The 10,884-nt window shown below is 35.3% G+C and overlaps 1 protein-coding gene across 1 annotated transcript; it reads left to right on the top strand.

The window, feature by feature from the left end:
- Positions 1-382: 382 nt before the first annotated feature.
- On the top strand, positions 383-1,735 carry LOC107708342 (carbohydrate sulfotransferase 3-like). The gene is made up of 2 exons (XM_016512538.1): positions 383-462; positions 556-1,735. Exons 1-2 carry the CDS (start codon positions 383-385, stop codon positions 1,733-1,735), a joined length of 1,260 nt encoding a protein of 419 aa, XP_016368024.1.
- Positions 1,736-10,884: the final 9,149 nt, after the last annotated feature.

Genomic DNA, 10,884 nt, shown 5'->3' with positions numbered 1-10,884 from the left:
TAAGCAGTTACCAAAGAGAGACACTGTGTTCTGTGGACCTCATCATCTCTCATCGTTCCACATTAGTGGAGTTACTGGACAGGTGATGACAGTGCAGGCTGCTTGTTTGGGAACAAAGCTGAAATTGTCTGTGTCTGCTTATACTCGCCTGTGCCAAACAGTATAAATCTGTCACTGCTTGGAATCAATACATAGGGCTGGGTGTGTTAGTTGAGTGAGTTTTATGTCTGTGTGGAAATGATGCCAAAACTCCTGTCTTGATTTTGTTTATTGCAGATGAATTTTAACCCAGGTTCTGACATGAGATGAACCCAAAACAGTTGGCAGCAGCGACGAATTAGCAGCCTGTGGAGGCATTTCCTAAATCGAAGTTAATTTGAGAATGAGGAACAAGTATGCAGTCATCATTATCTGCATTGTGGCACTTGTCATCATTGAAAAAGAAAACAACATTATTTCAAGGTGAGAATTTTTGGATTAACTAAAAATACGCCCCCCAAAATACAAACATTTATTGAAATGGATTTGAAAAATTTGACATTTTAAAATGTACAGGGTCTCAGACAAGCTGACACTTAGACGGACCCCACAGACGGAGCCTCCAGTACCCTACAATGCTTCCAGCGCTCTGGTAGTAATGGACGACAACAGTTCCTATCCAGAGGACATGTATGCTGAGAACGGCATTCAGGCAGGTCGAAAGCACATCCTCTTGATGGCTACCACTCGCACAGGATCTTCCTTCGTAGGCGAGTTCTTCAACCAACAGGGCGGAAACATGTTTTACCTCTTTGAGCCGCTCTGGCACGTGGAGAGGATGCTATCGATTGGCTCGAGTGGCACAAATGCAAGCACTTCTGTTTGGGTATACAGAGATGTCCTACAGCATCTCTTCTTGTGTAACTTCTCAATGTTGGAGCGCTTCATCAGCCCTCCTCCACAGGACCATGTCACCCCTGCCCTGTTCCGCAGAGAGTCCAGCAAGGCCCTGTGCGAGGAGCAAGTCTGCTCTCCGGTTGTAAAAGTCGTTTTTGAGAGGTACCACTGCAAGACGAGACGATGCGGGCCGCTCAATCTGACCTTGGCTTCCGAGGTCTGCTTAGGAAAACAGCACAGGGTGATCAAAACAGTGAGGGTCCGACAATTAGACACACTTCGTTCTCTAGTAGAGGACCCTCGGTTGGATATCAAACTCATTCAGCTGGTCAGAGACCCTCGAGCCATCCTGGCATCAAGGATGGTGGCCTTTGCAAGTAAGTACCAGAACTGGAAAAGCTGGGCAGTGAATGGAGACGTTCCTATAGAGGACGAAGAGGTCAAACGTCTCGAAGGAAACTGTAACAATATCCGCATCTCTGCCGAGTTGGGCTTGAGTCAGCCGAAATGGCTGAAAAACCGTTATATGCTAGTACGTTATGAGGATATCGCCAGGTACCCCATGCAGAAAGCAGCAGAAATGTACAATTTCACAGGGATTCCGATGACGACACAAGCACGGGATTGGATCCTCAAAAACACGCATGCGTCAACCGAGGCAAGTGGCGTGTATTCCACCCAAAAAAACTCTTCAGAACAGGTGGAGAAATGGCGGCTTAGTATACCGTTCAAACTGGCCCAAGTTGTACAGAAAGTCTGTGGGCCGACCATGAAACTTTTTGGGTATAGGTTTGTAGACAGTGAACAGACACTATTGAACAGATCTTTTAGTTTGCTTGAAGAAAAACTATTTATTTAGGCATAGATTAAATTTTTTTAAGGCATACATTGTTACAGAAAAACCAAGCATGAAATGTGACAAGGTTTTGTTTTTATATGTGGACTAAAAAATATGCATAGCAGAGACACACTGGCACACTGTAGCACACTGGGATGCTGCTTATACTGAGGTACTTGTGGCATGCATCACCTGAATTATTTGAACATAAAGCCTAACTGAAATTATGAGTGAATGATTGTAGATGCCTTCATATGAAAAACAAAGTTTGATTAGGATAAAAATCATCTGTACATACTGATAAGATGAGTCATGATCTGCCTGTGAATGTGTATATTTGTGTGTTTTTGGAAAGTGTTTCCTTTTCTGAAAAAAAGCTAAAAGATCATTATTACACAAAAAGGGAAATGAAACAAGCGGGCATCTTATTTATGTGTTATGCTGCTGCTAAAGTTATGTGTGGTCACCAGAGTCATTTCATTTGCTTTGTCGAAATTAAAGCCCAAAAATTGGCTTTGAGAGTTGTCATCTCTCATTAGTGTAAGATAGAATTTTTTAATGCATCTGGATATTACCAGATATTAACTGAAAAAAAAATTCCACTGTGTGATAAGGCAGTCAGTATAAAAGGCAGCTTTTGACAGCCAGCTGTGATCCCAGAGTACAATTGTTGCATTATTCTCTAAAAAACTGAAGTGCAGAATAGACTTTTGTCCATGCACATTTTTAAATGTTTAATATTTTAAACCTTTTTAAAACACAAAAATAGAATATGAGAAGTAAAATAACACAACAGCAACAGCAAAATACCGAAGAGCATCTGCTCTTTGACAATGCAGGCATAGTAAACAAGAGAAAAAGCAGCACCAGTTTCGTTAGGACCTTCCAGTATTCTCTGGCTAGATTCGTGGTAGACTTTTGAAAAGCATAGCATTCTTAAAATAGCTGAAGAGCATTTAGTTTCAACTAAAGCCCTAATTCCAAAGCTATTTCAAACATCCCATATGTTTTATTTTTAGAATGACCGTCTGTGAAATATTGTTAGGAAACACATGAAGTCTTATATGACAGCATGACATAAATATGAAATCTACACGGACATTCTGGGAACAGTGATGTTTTCTCTGCCCACATAATTTTATCTCAACAGATTTACTGAGAACCAGTGATGTTCTCTTTGCACAAATAAAATTACTAATCTTATCTTAACTAAATATTCACATCACCCTCAAACTATTTCCTGAATTTCCTGGCCATGGAGATCTAGTGTGCCAAAGCTTAGATGTCTGCATTGGCAACACAGTGGTTCTTTGAAAAGAGATACAGTAGTATCTTCATGCTTTATGTTTCATTTCCACTGCAAGCAAGCAGCACATCATGCAGAATACATTGTTCTTCACAGAAAGAGTTGCTTCTCAGAACAATAAGCCACAAAACACAAATTTATGTTTCTCTTTAATTGTACTGCTGCTATCTGTTTGCAACAATAAATAATTTAAGATTCGCTATTGCATTCGCTGACACAGAGTCTAACATCTGTTAAACAAAGAGCGAGAGAGAGCAGAATGTCTGTCTACACACTAGTATTTCACAAAATATGAGTTTATTATGATCCACCATTGTTGCAATGTCCCTTGGAATCATAATCCCTGATTTAATGAGTCCATAGGGAAATTTTGCATTGACAAAACAGTGACACTGTCGCGTTGCTTCTGCATACGCACTGTGATCGTCGCATATCCTTCGTAAAAGCTGATTTCCACAAGAACAAACTGAAAAATCAGTTCTCTTAAGTGTACGATGCTGTGACGTTGAGCATAAAGTGTGATTTATACCTGCAGGATTTCTGTTGCTAGTTCATGTTGAGGACATATGCAAATGCATGTTTCATTGACACAGGACTTTCCTCTCCGCAAATCAATATCAAACACATCTCTGATGTTCATATATGCCATAAAAGGCCTATGAAAACAAATGTCACAGTATTTTCTAAGTATGTTTTCTTTAACTCGTTCTTGACTGATTTGGGACTACTATGAGAGCGTTGTGCAGTCAGGGCAACAGGAAATCAGCCTCGATGTGTATGTGCATGTGTTCCACTCTCTCAGGATGTGCCACACCTTCTAAGTGGCTCTCTGTCCACACTAGGGCTCAGACGGCCGTTAAACAGGGCTTTCATACTGTCTTTCCAAAGCTTCCAGTCTCTAAAGCACACAGCGCTGCCTGTTTACGGCTCAGAAGCCTGCTGGCCTGCTAGAGCCTGAGCTGACTAATCATATGCAACACAGAGGGATTATTCCACTGGCTCAAATTGACTCATTGATGCCTCTCAAATAACGTGAGGAAAAAATAACGTCTGAAACCGGACAAAAAGGTATTTGTGAGGGGGAAAAAAGGATGTGTTTATGGAAAAAAATCCCTTTCAGGATATTTCTGAGTTGTTGCTAAGTCATGCAGTCTTGGGTCTCACTGCTGATGTTTATCTTTAGTGTCTGGTTGAAGTCTGCACTGGAAAAGTGGGGGAAATACGTGGCTTGACCAGAGAGAGAGAGAGTTCTGACTTGTCTGCTTATGCCAATAATTACCATCAACAAACAATAAATACAGGGCCTGGAAAGCCCTCCAAATGATGAAGTTTCCATTCTTCATGATCTCAGTACTTATATTGCTTAACATTACAGTATTGTGAATTGTGCAATTGTGCCTGCAACCTCAATATTCGAAATACATTACAAAATATTAACAAAATAACTGCCCAAACTGTGTATAAAGTATAGATGATACAATAATTATATAAATAATATTGTTTAAATATATAAAATGTAGTATTATGTAAAATGTAAATATTGCTTAACCCTTTAAATGTCACAATGAGAAAAACTTAAAGTCACAGTCCAGCCAAAAATGAAAATTCTTTCATCATGTACCCTCAAGTCATTCCAAACATAAAAGAAGATAGTTTGCAGAATGTTGATAGCCATACAGTTTTGGTTCCCATTAACGTCCATTCTATTTTTTGCTCATAGGCTAGAATTAAATGGGAAATGAAATTGTTTGGTTACCAACACATCTGCTTTTAAGAAAAAAGAAAGTTAAGAATGACATAAGGGATGAGTAAATGACAGAATTTTAATTTTTATATGGATTATTCTTTTAATGGATTTTCGTCTTACTGTATAAAAGCTCTTCTGAGTGTCAGATTATTGAACTTTTTTCATTCAGAAAAATTAAGTACCCTGAAACAGTTGGTTAAGATTGTACACTACTATTCAACATTTTTGGCATCAGTAAAACTAATTTTAAAGTAATTAATTATTTTATTCAATAAGCATGCATTAAATTGATCAAAATGTCAGTAATGACAATGTTACAACAGATTTAGATTTTAAATAAATATTTTTCTTTTGAACTTACTAAGTGTCAAAGAATTCTGAAAAGAATGTATCACGATTTCCACACAAAAAAATATCTAGCAGCACAACTGGTTTCAGCAAATCAGCATATTAGAATGATTTCTGAAGGATTGTGTGACACTGAAGACTGGAGTAATGGTTGCTGAAAATTCAGATTTACCATCAAGGGGAAAAAATCATTTAAAATGATATTCAAATAGTAAACAGTTATTTAAAATTATAATAATATTTCACAATATTACTGTTTTTACTGATTACTTTCGCTCAAATAAATGCAACTGGTGAGCAGAAGAGACTCCTTTTAAAAACATTAAAAAATCCCCCAAATTTATGAATGGCAGTGTATTGTGTGACTTAATTGTGGAGATGCTTCTGCATTATGCTTTTAGCTTCTGCTATACCAGGTGTTTGACTATAATTGCTCAAAAAAAATTTTTTTTCCCCCCTTCAATTTTAGAAAACACCCTGATGCCCCTGTTGCTGTTGTTTAAGCTCTGTGACAGTAGAGGGCAGTGTGCACTAGAAAATAGAGCAGCTCTGAAACAGATAGGTCAGCTTCTTAAAATAACCTCTCACTCCTTTAAACACCAGCATCAAAAGAATTATTACTACAAATTTGAAAAGTTAAGCTTTGACACTGACACTCCTTTTAAGCGTTTGTGGCATTGTTAATCTCAAATCACACTAAGAGAATTGTCTTCTGTCACAAACAAGATACAGTTTCATGGAACACCGTTTGTATTTTAAATACAGTAGGTTTGGAAAAAGTGTGTGTGCAAGAGCGTGTCTGCCTGCCGACTTTCAGCAGAGCGGATGTGAAGAAACCGCTCATCAAAGGGTGTGAGGTCCAGCACTAATCCGCAGTTAATGGCGGACAGGGGTGCCCAGCCCTGTCGCTCTGTTCCTAATGGGCACACCGCACTAATACCCAGCATCCCCTGCAGAAAGCACACATAAATTAGATGGGGGTGTGTGTGTGTATATAGTAAAAGCCAACATTTATTCAGACACCTTCAACATTTCTCACATTATCACACTATCGCTAGTTTAGAAAATGGTAATAAAATATGACAAGAACTCACAATTAAACTGTGTCAGAACAAATTCATCTTTATAATGTCAGATAACTTTGATAGAAAGATATGTATTGAATTAGGTTGAATAGCTGTCAGTTGTTAAATGTAAGTACACAATTAGATAATACCAATTTAGGTCAACTAATTACCAAACAATGCTTAAATTTGTTCAGTCTGTGGTGTAAAATGTTTGCATTAGCAATCAAAGAAAAAACACTTAAGCAAAACATGGTCAGGTCAAAGTGTCTGAACAATTTTTTAAAATCAGTTTTACTGTATGAAGAATTTTGGGGTATGTCACAGTTCACTTTATTTTGCTATCCTCACTTACATAAATGACGTATAGTGTCCTGCACCCACTAGTAAAAAAATATCAAAAATTATATCTGGTGTCTGAATCATTTTTTATTTGACTGTATATGTTATAAATAGATATATTTTAAGTAGCCAATTACTCCTTTTTGCTACTTTTTAATATGGAGTCTTTGTTATTGTTACAATTTTATTTAATTACGAAAATAAATGAAATATGGACATTCGTATTTTCTGGTAATGAGGAAAGACTTACAATCAGTTACATTTGTAAACGCTCATTTCAAACACTCACAAACATCTAGTCATTTGTTTGAGAGGCTGAAAAGAAGTCACAGTAATGATCAAAGAAACCTCAAGACCGCAGACCATAAAAGACCTAACAAGCATTTCCGTGGTCTGTGGTTGCCTTTTAAAACTAATAAAATGGGGTCAAGCTTCGGTACCAATGTCATAATGAAAAAAACATCCAGACAATGTCCTCTTCCATAGCGTCACTCGTCTTTTCTTGAAAGAGTTGTCCCTCTCTTATTATTTGGCATATTAGCTCTAAATATTGTAGCTTTCTGTGAGCACTTTCATGTCTGATTTTTAATGAGTAATTTAATGCCAAAGGAAACAGCCTCTATCAGCGAGTGTTGTAGAAGGGAACGTTCTGTTCACAGAGAGGTTTTGTGTGGGCTCCAGCTAGACCATTTTTTTTTATAAACTCTTTCTTTAGCATTCGAGGTCACTGATACATAAATTATTTGCACTACTGCTTTAAAATGTTTACAAGTTTGGCAGAAGTCAGTCTCTTTGAATGTGTGGCAGTGACCCTGTCCTTCTCATTATTACTGCAAACAATCAAAATACACAGATACAAATCAGCTCACATGCTTTAAATTGATCAAAAGTGACGATAAAGACATTTATAATGTTACAAAAAAAATTATATTTCAGATAAATGCTGTTCTTTTGAACTTTCTAGTCATCAAAGTAACCTGAAAAAAAAATCTACTCAGCTGTTTTCAAAATAATAATAATAATAATAAAAGATTTTGAGCAGCAAATCAGAATATTAGAATGATTTCTGAATGATCATGTGACTGGAGTAATGATGCTAAAAATTCAGCTTTGAAATCACAGGAATAAATTACATTTAAAAAAAATATTTTAATATAGAAAACAGTTATTTTAAATAGTAAAAATATTTCAAAATTGTACTCTTTTTGCTGTACTTTGGATCAAATAAATGCAGGCTTGGTGAGCAGAAGAGACTTCTTTAAAAAAAAAACATTAAACATCTTACTGTTCAAAAACTTTTGACTGGTAGTGTACATGTACACAACCTTTAAAAACTGAATTTGATCACTCCTTCCATAAGACCATATCTTCAAAACAACATCAGTACAACCAAAACTTCATTGTTTATTATGTGTGTGAAGATCCTGCGATTGACATTGTCTTCATTACATAGTAATCTTTATTGAGCTGTCTTTTCGTGAATACTGGTTGGACTGACGCTTGTGTCTATGGCTGTTCTTTTAATTAAGCAAACTGGGAGAAGTAAAGGAGATGCTTGGCAGCTTGTCAGGAAAATGGCATGTCAGGTCTATTATGGTCCCTCACAGGAGTGACGTGCTGTCCATCATCTACCTGTTCTGGCTGTGGACCTTTCCCTTTGGATTCCACTGTAATGTGAGATGTTGGACATCTGCGTCTGGCTGAATGAGGAAGAGCTTTACACAGTTCTCTGATAATATAAACCCCCTATCATTTACATGAGCTTTCTTCTGCCATTGTGCTGCAAAACCTGCGGCTCGTAAATCTAAAAGGGGACTTGTACCCACTAAGAAGTTAATAAGTGCATTCTTAAAGAATAAAAAAATATAAATCAAATAAAATAACATTTCAGGATTTACAAGAATTCGTAAGACACTTGAACAGCCAATAGACTGTATCATTTAACTCTTGGCAAAAAGTTATTTTTTCTTGTTTTTTGTTTTAATTACTTGCTTTTATTACCCAATCCAATCGCTTTTATTCAACATTTGTTAAACTTGAATATTTTTGTTTCCATGGCTTGTCAGTGTTGTTTTAGTATCACTGAAATACAATGATAGTTTTATTGATATTTTGAATTAGGTTTTATTTTTACGTTTTCTGTTTTCATTTTAATATTAGTTAATGTTTTAATCATTTTGTTGTGTTTTTGTATTTTTTTATTAGGTTTTGCATGTTTAATATATAGTCTACATAGTTTACATCGATATCGTTTTTATTTATTTTTATTTCAGATTTAGTTTGAATTATTTTAGTACAAGTAAATTAAATAAAGTACATGTAAATTAAATAAACTAAATGAAAATGAGAAAAGTTGCCTTGGAAACTTACTGAAATGAAGTGAGATTTTTAAATTTAGAGTTTACTTTACTTCAGGTAACAAACTTTTTTTTGTTTTAGTTTTAGTTTTAGTTATACTATAACAACTCTGTGACTTATGTTTGATTCTTGTGTTAATCTCTTTACCTACATTTACAGATGATTATAGACAGTTTATGAACATAAAAGTTTCTCAACTTTGGATTTTGCAAACTTGGTTTAAAAAGAACTTAAAAAAAAAAACTAACCAATAATGTCCTAATGAGAATTTATAATAACAATTAATCTAAGGGAAATTCCAGAAATCCTCACGTAAACCAAAAAGGAAAACAGGGACAGATATGCATCGGTTTACCACAAGAGCATCACTTTTCCCTTTTTTAAAATGTTCCAGAGGACTTCTAAAGGTTGGTGGCATGCTGTGAGGTCAACACTTTGCACACATAAATAATGGAGAGTTTATTCGTCACTGACACACTATCCAAAGGCGCCTCGTAAACGCAGACCCATCAGTCACTCTCCTGGGAGAACCTTCTCAAATGACCTGAACTATGATTAGTAATTTCTGGATTATTTGTTCTACTCTTGCAATATTCATGTTCTCCGTAACAGATATCATGACATTTTTTTCCTCAGTGTGAGAGGGAATCCCACGCCAGCCTCAGAAAGAGGACATATTAGCCCACTAAAATAAACATTGCATTTTTAATTGTTTTAGCATTGCCTAATGCATCATTCAGCTCAATCTGGAGTAGTACGCCGAGTTCTTTCCCTCACAATTTAACTGACACAGAGAACATCCTTCTTGTACTCGTCTATAATGCATGCAAAACAACTTATCGCAGAAATTATGATTTGGGCTTCCCACACTAATAAAGAAAATTTAATTTGTGCATATAACAGTGTTATTACAGTTAACTAAAACTAAAATCATTAAATATATATTTTGCTTGTAATAAATGCTAAATAAAATAAAGAAATATTAAACTTTTTATTTCAGCTTGCCAAGTCAACATTTGTCATTTTAATTTAGCTTATATGTACTAAATAACTAAACAACTAAAACTGAAGTATACTTAAACAGAAATAAATTTTATATATAGATATTCAAAAAAATTGCATTTACTTGTAATAAATGCTAAATAAAATTAAATAAATATATGTATTTTTTTTATTTCTGCTTGCCGAGTCAACATATCTCATTTTAATTTAGCTTAAATTGATGTACTAAAATAACTAAACTAAAACTGAAGTAGACTTAAACTGAAATAAAATTAATAACTACTATATAGACATTCAAAAATTGAACAAAAAACTAAATTAAATATTTAAATGTAAAACATAAAAAATGTAAAATAAAAATAAAAAAGCAAAATATTAATTAAAACTAGTATCAGGCAAAGAGATAATATAAATAAAAAGTTATCCTTTCTAACAATTACTACTCGTTTATTTAAACTCTGTAATACAAGCTTTATTATATATGATTAAAACAATAATTGGCTTATTCTAACACATACTCTTGGGATACTTTTCTTTCCTTTCTTGGCACTGATAATAACATGTTACTGTTGTTGTCCCCAAATCAAAGTGAAATCAGACCCTAATTGGTGTGTACATTGACATGCAGATGATTAGCGGTCCTAAGGGATTGATAATGGGAAAATCCGAAGTTTAGTTCTCGTTTCCACCAATCACAGGGAATATCAGTGCGCAAGTTGTAAAGTTTCCTGACATGTAAGAAAGCACACTTCACCAAGTCCATTTCCAAATGTCGCAGGCTTTGATATCCAGCTCAGTGAAACTTGTGACTGTTTTAATTAAGGAAGAAATACAATGAAATGACAAGAGCTAGAAGAGGAAATCTCATTCAACAAATGCTTTTGTTTCTTACTCTCTTTCACAGTGCGACAGTTTCAAAGGCACTTGCCAAGTGAAATGATTTCCTGTTTGCAACATGAAGCAAGAATACAGGAAGATATACAGAGAATTACACCCTGAAAAA

Source organism: Sinocyclocheilus rhinocerous, unplaced genomic scaffold, assembly GCF_001515625.1.
Source record: "Sinocyclocheilus rhinocerous isolate Xijiao unplaced genomic scaffold, SAMN03320098_v1.1 scaffold1243, whole genome shotgun sequence".
Taxonomy (NCBI): Eukaryota; Metazoa; Chordata; class Actinopteri; order Cypriniformes; family Cyprinidae; genus Sinocyclocheilus; species Sinocyclocheilus rhinocerous.
This window is presented reverse-complemented; position numbering and strand designations above follow the sequence as displayed.

Excerpts from the sequence above, each read along its gene's own strand:
- LOC107708342 (XM_016512538.1), top strand. The coding sequence starts at position 383 with ATGAGGAACAAGTATGCAGTCATCATTATCTGCATTGTGGCACTTGTC. Across the intron at positions 463-555 it reads GAAAACAACATTATTTCAAG|GGTCTCAGACAAGCTGACAC; the intron begins GTGAGAATTTTT and ends TAAAATGTACAG.